The sequence below is a fragment of the Dioscorea cayenensis genome, chromosome 17 (assembly GCF_009730915.1).
Source record: "Dioscorea cayenensis subsp. rotundata cultivar TDr96_F1 chromosome 17, TDr96_F1_v2_PseudoChromosome.rev07_lg8_w22 25.fasta, whole genome shotgun sequence".
NCBI lineage: Eukaryota > Viridiplantae > Streptophyta > Magnoliopsida > Dioscoreales > Dioscoreaceae > Dioscorea > Dioscorea cayenensis.
The window spans coordinates 3,723,442-3,733,234 of NC_052487.1; the positions used below are offsets into that span (position 1 = coordinate 3,723,442).

At 31.5% G+C, this 9,793-nt stretch overlaps 1 protein-coding gene across 1 annotated transcript; it reads right to left on the reverse strand.

Moving 5' to 3' along the window:
• Positions 1-295: 295 nt before the first annotated feature.
• LOC120280281 (BURP domain protein RD22-like) lies at positions 296-2,515 on the reverse strand. The gene is made up of 3 exons (XM_039287058.1): positions 2,450-2,515; positions 1,619-1,733; positions 296-1,343 (listed from the first exon to the last, which is right to left on the reverse strand). Exons 1-3 carry the CDS (start codon positions 2,489-2,491, stop codon positions 469-471), a joined length of 1,032 nt encoding a protein of 343 aa, XP_039142992.1. The 5' UTR covers positions 2,492-2,515; the 3' UTR covers positions 296-468.
• Positions 2,516-9,793: the final 7,278 nt, after the last annotated feature.

Below are 9,793 nucleotides of genomic sequence, written 5' to 3' on the forward strand. Positions count from 1 at the left end.
TTATGCATGTGGTTTGTTCACATTTTATTAAAAAAAAAACCTTCAAATCGTGACTGCATACATTTGTCATCCATTAGGTGATATGATAAGTTCCATTGTTTAACCGAAATGTTCTAGCTCTGTTCATTGAAGGTTTTATATCTCGAGTCCAAACAATTTTTTTTTATCTCATTCTCTGTAAATATGATAACCATACCTGCTTTCATGATTAATGTTCACAAATTCACATATAAAACCATTAAACCATTGAATTATACAACTGATCATCCATAATAATAATAAAAAAAAAAACCACTGCATGAAAAACAAACACAAACATATATATAATCAAGGCAGACATCTCCACTAACCCAGTCAACACTAACTCTCCCAATATTCCACTGCCCCTTATTATAATAAAACTTCATAGTATATACTCACACAACACCCAAAACTAAAACACACACACACACACAAACACATGCACACTCATCCCTGTCCCTCCTTGACTGCCCAAACAACATGATCCTGTGGCAAAAAGTGGCAAACAGGCACAGTCCCAGGCTTCACCTTCAACACCTTAAAAGCCAAATGTTCCTTATTCCATCCTTCAGTATCCTTATGACACAACCCCACAACTTCCACCACTCCTCCATTATCCTTCCCTTCCATCCTCACCTTATACCCACTCACCTTCTCATTCACATGACAATAAAACACAGCATAAGCATAAGGCTGTGCATGGCAAACCACCATCCTCTTCCCTTTCATCTTCTCTACTCCATCAATCCTATACTCTTGTTTCCCACTCTTCTCCTTATCCTTAACCTCTGTAGACACCACCCTCACTTTTTTTGTTCCCAACTTCTCAGTGCTGAACTCCACCATAGATTGAAGTGATGTAACACACTGCTTCTCCTCCTTTACTTTCTCTTCACATTCTCTCAAAGTCTTCTTCATCAAATAAGTGTCCATTGAACCAGGTTCAATGGATAACCTGGTGAGGATTTGTGCTAGCTTGGATGATGAGAATGGGATGGAGTTTGCCTTCTTGCTAGAAACAAAGAAGGTTGTGCCTTTGTTGTTGTATGTGAAGTTGAAGTTGGTTTTCAATTCAGTTCCAGGATGTAAGTCTTTTTCCAAGAAGAAGAGTGCAACGTTTGGGTCATCCTTGAGCTGTGTGTCTGAGGCTGCGTAGTTGTACAAAAAGGGACCGTATTTGGGCACTGTTACTACAACTCGTTGTCGTTTCTTATGATGATTTTTTGGGTCTACGTTGACGCCTGTGTGACCTTTTCTCGTGTCCACATTGACCCCAACTTTGCTGACGTCGACTGACGTCATCTTTGTTTTCAGCTCATCATCTGTGAATTTCAACGGTCAGATATATAGAGTTTAGTGTAGGAACATCCATAGATTTACATACGTTCCAATGAACCATTGAATTTTTTTTTATAAATAAAACTACAACTAATCAACCAAAATTAAATTAATATTTACTGTGCTCCCTAAACTTCACTGTATTTAACTGTTGATTCTGCAGTTGATGTATTATATATACATATAGATCAATAAATACAAAGTAAAAGGGAAGCTAAAAGTAGAGAGGATGAATTGAGAGGAGATCGAAAGAGAGAACCAATAAGTGAGAGAAGTTTGATAGCGCTGGGCATGGGAGTGTTTGGCAAGACTGAGTTCCAGTAGAGCTCCCCTTTTGATGTTTCACCATGGCTCACTGCTGCAACAGTACTGACCTGCAGCAAAAACATGCATATATAGTTTTCTAACTCAGCTCATGATATATCTCATGCATGCACAAATTTAATTTTGTAAGTAATGAAAATAAATGAAGCTAGAGAAGAAAGGGATTGAAGTCCATGCATGCAAATAAGGAGACTATATGTTATAATACGTCTAATTTGTAGATAGCTCTGAAAACACAAAGATAAGAAGATATATTTCTGGGTTTTCAATTCATAATTATCTCAAACACAAACAGATAAGATATATAATACATGAATGGTAATGAAGTGAATAGACTTATGATCACAAGAGCAAAAAAGATAAGCTCAAATGAATGTTAATTAAGAAGGATGCTATGCTTGCAAAATCATGAAGAAATCATGTACCACAGCTTGACCAATATATATGAACTCATGATGCACTAATAAATAGATATAAGAACACAAAGATAAGGAGAAGACAACATAATACATGCTTAATTGCTCATGAGTTACATGCATGCTAATGAAGTGGATAGACTTATGATCACAAGAGCAAAAAAGATAAGCTCACATGAATGTTAACAAGGATGCTATGCTTGCAAATCATGAAGAAACCATGTACCACAGTTTGACTAATTAATATATATGAACTCATGATGAACTCATAAATAGATATAATTAATTAAGAACATAAAGATAACGAGAAGATAACACAATACATGCTTAATTGCTCATGAGTTACTTACAATAAGAATAAAGGAAATTAAGAAAGGGAGGAAGGAATCCATGAATGAGAGTGATTAGAAGATGGCCTGAAAGACAAGAGGATTAATGTGGGGAAATATATAGAGATTAATATTGTCATAATGTCAAACTTCCCTGTTTCACGCCATTGATTAATGTTTTTAAGCTTTTAATAGCAGTGTTTGGTGGTGTGGATGCATCCATTCATAAGTATACGTTTGTTCCTTGTTTAAACAGTACTCTTGATCCAGTTGGCATTTTCTTTTTTCATGAGTATACGTTTGTTCCTTATTTTTTTCCTTTCCTTTTTCATGGCAGTGGTTGTAAATGTTTCCAATTAGCCATTGCATGAGGAGGCAAATCAATTTTGATATTGAGAATTAATGTCTCAATTATTCATATATATGTATATATGTATTGTAATGGATAATTAGAATAATAAAATATGCACACCCATTTATCTAGCAAACGCAAGATATATGATTAATAATGGTTTTCATGGCCTCATTTGAGACAAATACACAACATCACAAAAAAGAGAGATTAATTAAGACTGATCACTGTTATCTTAGGGATGTGAGAGACATAATAAGCCTTAATTCTCTTTTGTTATAATATATATTTTCTTCATTGTTTTAATTGAGAGAAAATGTTAATTACTTACTGGTCTATAAGTGGTTCTCACATAGAGGAATTAATCTCTTGCATGTAATTCTTTAACTTTTTTAATCATAAAAGATTTTATTTTATTTAATTTTATTTTATTTTGTGAGTGAACATAAATGATATGATGTCTCAACCAACTTAACTTTTGTTTGTCTTCAATTATTCTTAATTATAGTGTCATTTTTTTTTGTCATTTGTCTCATCACATCTACAATCCTAGTGTAATTTGAAATTTGTGATTAAAGGCCAACATAGTTTGATTTAACTCAACAAACTACAATAATATATTCTTAATTTATAAAAGGGTGAATTACAGGGATGCAAAATATATGATTTTAATAATCTTTGGCGTCAATGAATGGGGATACAACAAGTGATTTTTCTCCTTCAAAAATTACATTAAATTATCGCTTAAAATTATAGCCTATTTCCCAAAATATAAAATTCAAGCCTTAAGAAATTAAGTTGATGTGTGTGTGTGTGTGTGTGTGTGTGTGTGTGTGTGTGAGAGAGAGAGAGAGAGAGAGAGAGAGAGAGAGAGAGAGGTTGTAGGCAAGTTGTTGAGGGTCAAATCCAAAAATTAATTTTATTATTTAAAAAAACTTAGAGTAGAAAAAAATTAGTAATGTGTTGTACTGTTTCTATTTCTCCAACAAATCTAACATTATGAAAAAAGCTTTTTGAGTGGTTGGACTGATTTGGTGGATTTGAGCCGAAATGGCAGCATGATCCGGTGAACAAAAAAAGAGATTTGGGCTTAAATATTGGGCTTAAAGAAAAGGCTGAATGGTAATGGATAGGATTCGGCCTAATAAGGTGACCCAAGGGTAGATTTTTTAAAGTGGATACGGAATTTTGCCTTTATTTCAATTTGTATTAAAATAAACATTGAGCTTTTATTTCATTTTATAGGTAAGATAATTGAGGCTTTCCGATGAGTTTTTATGACATGGACACCAAAATATCTAAGTGGATACCCATGATCCACGTTAGCCGTTTGCGTGGAGTGTGCCACGTCAGATACTTTGACGTCCACATCACTAGAAACTCACCGAAAAGCTCCGATTATATAACCGGTGAAATAAAAGCAATGCTCAGTGTTTATTTTGATATAAATTAAAAGTTAGTGCACAAATAAAAATAAAAATAAAAGTAATATTTTGTACTCACCCAAAAAAAATTTACTTGATGATCCTAGCTACTTTGTTGAAAATTTTTATATTGGGAATTAGGGTTTTCCAAATTTTATAATGCGACTACATTCATGATAGTTGTTTGTTAATTTGCCAAGATGAGTGAATAGGCCGTTAAAAAAAATAGGGGAATGCATAAACTTCAGCGGTGCAAATGAGGGTGAGGTTTGTGCATTGTGTGCTCTGATACCATCAGCACAACTACTACTCACACTTGTAGAAATGTATTTTCACTTGTAATTTAAACTCTCATAATTTGTGAAAGGTTATAACATAAACCAACTATCACCAATAGACCAAATGCAAGAGGAACCACTTTAGAGACAGAGTTGCTGTCAAGCAGCTAAAGATAAAGCCATCATTCTTCTGCTACCTAGTGTTTTCAGAACGCATGGAGTTGGAACTAAATGCTAGTACACTGTGCGGAAGAGGCACAGTGCCTTCAATGTGTCAGTATAGCATTGGTGATCCATCGGATGTCTTGAATGGAGGAATCAATATGTTAAATAAATCACTAGTACACTTATGTGTTTTGATTTGTCAAATATCTATTGACTCTAGCTTTCTAACTATAATTACCTTGCAGAAAACATTCTTAATTTGTTCAGCTAGAAATTAAATGAATGCATGACAACAATTCTTGCTGCCAATGCATTCAATGTTAATTCCTATGTTTATCAAGTATTTATGTTCTTGATTAATTAATTAATTTATTTTTTTAAGCTCATGTCCTCTTGAAAAAAATTCAAACTTCTCATTTACTCACTACTTTCAATGCCCAAGTTTCTTTATCCCAAGCAAGACACTGAAAACACATCTCAATTTCTCATTACCAAGTTGCCACTTGCCAACAAGAACAAGAGAAAGGTGACAAATAGTGATGTATTGGAACCATAACCTTTCCAAGAGTCAAAAAGAGATAGGCCTTGATCGATGTTCTTTAATTCAAAACAAAAATAATCACTCCACTTGATCATGACTAGTTATAGCAATTTATAATTAATGAAAACCAAAGTTCATCATCATCAACTTCATATATAAATTCAAAATGGATTAGAGGGAAAAAGGAATCTAGCTAGATCAAGATCAAGACAAATGCTGGCATGGGTGTTTCTTTGCTTTGCTTTGCTTTAAAAACTACTATTTTTTGTTTTTGAAGGACAATATATATAGTGTTGCATTAACTTATTCACTAGTCATACACCTAATTAATACCCTTCAAATGCATTAATGGCAAACAAACAAACAAGCAAATCCAATTTATGACTTTAGTTAAAAAAATTTCTCATTCTTCTAAAACACACCAAGTGCCATCTCCTCAAGATAAGAAGAAGAAACCATTAACATCATATATACAACAACAAAAAAACAACAAAAAGAGGCCACTATCAATATATCAGCAGTTAAACTTTTGTCATAACACTATATATATATATATATATATATAAACAAGAAATTAAACCATTAACATGAAAAATTCAAAATTGGAGTAGTAGAAAAAAATTCTCTGGAATGAGAAAAGCATGCATATGATGCATCCATTAATGATTAAAACTTAATGCAAATTACAAACAAGAGATCATTAAGGAAGCAACTCAAGATTGATTCAATTAACAAACAAAGCTTCCCATATATCAGAGAATGCCCGGAGAATGACAGGGTGGTGATGATAAGAGTTCAATGAAAGATAAGACTTTAAGAGCTTCTCAAGCTCTTTTTCAGAGAACATGATTTGTTTCTCAACAATCATCTCCACCATTGAGCTCTTGAAATCCCCATAAGGGATCCTCTGATCTCTTAACTACAGCAAAAACCATTCTCTTCAAGTCTCTCTTTCCTCACTTTCTGACGATAAAAACGAAGATGAGATCTTGTGCTTATAAATATTTTTTTCTTCTTATTTGCAATGGAAGACGAACGCTGATAGAACTCAGAAGAGTCAGAAGAGAAGCTTTTTGATGACAAAAGAGTTTCTGATTCCTCCTTCCAAATATTATCATATTCTTCACTACTAAAAATGTCACCCAACTCTTCATCATTATCACTTGATGAAGAGCTAGTAAATCCATATCCATTTGACAACAACTTCTTCTTTTTTTTCTTGAATGATGACAATGATGCTGGTGAAGCAGGAGGGCAAGTCCTCCCTTCTCTATCACCACCACCACCACCACCACCACCACCAGTGTCCTCTTTGATCTTCTTCTCCTTCATTAACATTTGAAATGGCATCATAGTATTCTTGCAGCAGCTATTGCAATTCATAGATAAGTGAATGGAAGCAAGTGTCCATCTCCGAGACCGGGTTTCCGACGTGGTGGTGCATGTAGTTTGGAGGAGACGTGAGCCATTGAAAATCCATGCAAAACGTTTCTTCAATTTTTTACTCATGTTGTTGCTCATGTTCTTCTCCATCATGCTAATGCTGCATATATAACTTTTTTTCTTCTTTTTTGGATAATGAGGAGCTAGTGTTTGAAGATAAAGAATGTGGAGTTTGTGTTTAAAGAAGGAAGAGGGGGGAAGAGAGCATTTATAAATGAGGGTTTGAAAACTAAAGAACAAAAATAGGAATCATAGCAAGGCATCAATCATCAATGAATTTTTCATTGTTAATTATTAGTACATTATTGATGTGGAATCTTTTTGTTTGAAAGGAAGTAGCACATGAGTTTAGAGTTTAGAGTTCCAATTTTATGTTTGTATTTAACCAATTATGTTTTTTATTTTATTTTATTATTAATGGTATAATGGTGTTATTTATCAAAGTAATTTTTGAAAATTTGTGGAAGTTGACTAATTTATCACTCTTGCCATGGAAAAAATGGTAATAGTTAAGTAATTAAAATAAATAATTTTATGTATAAGTGGACAAAAAATTTGTTTCACTTGAGAGATAAAAACTTCAAATTTTTTATGCAATCATGTGGTGTGTGGTGATTAAAATTTTGAATGGTGGAGGGAGCATTTAAAATAATAGTTAATGTGTATATAAACTTTGGTGGGGTTTTTCATCCAATGTAGTATATAGGTTAGGGGTTAGGGTATTAATTTTATGTTTGTCTTTAACTTATTATGTTTTGTTTGGTTTGATGATTGAATGGTACTATTTATCAAAATAATTTTTTTAATTTTTATTAGACATTTGAGTGTTGCAGGGGAGCTCATTAGTTTTAAATAGCTCCTGCCTAAAAATTATGTTAAATATATATTCTACGTAATATACAAATCATGACAATTCACATTGCAACTAGGCAATAATCATTTTAACCCACAAAGACCTCCCCAAAAATATGTACGGTTTTCTATTTAAAAATTTCACGTATCCTCTACTTATTCTTGTGAAGATTCGATCAGGTGTCACACACGAGTCAATGGATCTTTGGTGGCAATAATAATAATAATAATAATAATAATAATAATAATAATAATAATAATAAATTAAAAAAAAAACAAAATTCAAATATTAATGCAATCATGACCATGATTAAAATTTTGAATGGTGAAGCAATAGAAAAAATAGTCTATATCTCAAAATTCTTAAAATGGTAACATACAAAATTAAAAAAAAAAAAAAGTTAAAAAGAAGAGACATCTTTTGGGAACATACTCACCCTCCACTCAAATCCTTACATAGAAAAGGCTCTAGAGTACATGTCTCTTAGTCTTGAATCTCTTGATAAGTCTCTATTTATTACTGAAAAAGTGTAAACAATAACATAAAAAACATGCAACCACTTATCATGACTCAAAAATAAAAAAATAAAAAAATAAAAAAAAAATAAAAAGTTCAAATTTTTGATTCACAAAAAAGGGTTGATGGGGGTTTGATAGGTGTCCTAAAGCTATGGCATTGTTGACAAATGCCAAATAATACAAACTCATCAGAGTACCTAGCTACTTAGCTCACAAGCCTTTGTTCCTATCAAGAGATATATACAAACTCATCAGAGTACCAACCTTTCCTTTTTCTTTCTTTAGTTGTTCTCAAAACTTTTTTATTAATCAAAAATACTTATCAAAGAGGCAAATAGTCATGGACCAGCAACATTAGACACACCCCTAATTGTACTTCCACTTATCGCATGTGTAAAAAAGAATTTATCAAATATGTGCGTAATTAAAGAAGGATTTATTTTAACACTAATAGTATTAAAATTATTAACAATTAGTTATAATTTTTATAAACCTATGAAAATGAGATTCACATGTATACAAGATTTTTTTAATGCTCATTCAATTTGTTCTAATTTTTGTCATGTATATTCTTACTGATTTATGAAATTATTATTATTATTTTTAGTATAATATTCAAAAAAGTGATACATTAAAGGAATCTAAACGTGCATAAAAAACGTGTATCCATAAACTCTACACAAACACATAGATATATATATATATAGATATTGTGCCAGTTGTAAAAAATTAAAATCAATATTGACGTAGATGACAGTGACCACAAAGGCATCAAAGTCTAGAATAATATTTGTTTAAATGTTTTTCTATAACAAGAGTGACAAGCACAGTAAACAACATATACATGGGTCAAGAATTGAAATCTAGCATATATACGTTTAATCATCGACATCAAGTGTAAGTTGAGGGTTGATAGTCATATTTGAGGGCTTTACTATTAATACTGTATTCAGCTGGATTTAAATTGAAATTTTTTTAAATATGTCATATTAATATTTTTTATAGTGGGGTCAATGTTGCTGATTTATGAATCTTTGATTATTTATTTTATTTTTTTAAGAAATTAAGTGGAAATTAAATTTATGATTTGAAACAAAACACTATTTTTAGTTTCATTCACTATTCTACATTGGTTATTATATATATAAATATAAACATTTAGGTAACCATTTTTATTTATCTAATTTTCAAATTAAAAAATCATTTACAAAAGCCAAGAAGAAGAAAATTATAATCTTAACTTGCAAATATAAAAAATTCCAGTTGAGTATAATCAAAATAATAAAAGCCAAGAAGAAGAAAATTATATTCAAATTTTCTTAATGGGAAGTCAACCTAGGTTCCAAACTTGTAAATTTTATATATATATATATATATAAAATTTATTTCTTCTCAAGTACCTCAATTTATAAATTATAAAAGCATGCAAGGGCAAACCAATATGATTTGGTTAAAAATTTCATATTTAATGGTATTAGCTTCATTATGAAAAATATTTTGTATTGAAAGTTTAAATTCTGACAGCCACGTGATAGTAGCAATGGGATCTCGATTATAAATGCTGATTTGTAGTTTAAATCCCGAGTTATTAAATGAGAATGTATAAGCTTCACGATGAATTCTCGGTTTGTGTGCACACTTTTTTTTTATTATACTTATTCCATTTGTTAAAAAAATTCATCCTCTTAAAATAAATAAATAAAAAAATAGCAAATTAAATCCAAATTCCCAGGCAATGTTTTTGCTGCATGGGTATAAAGAATCACTGTCCATAATAAAAGAAAGTTTTGT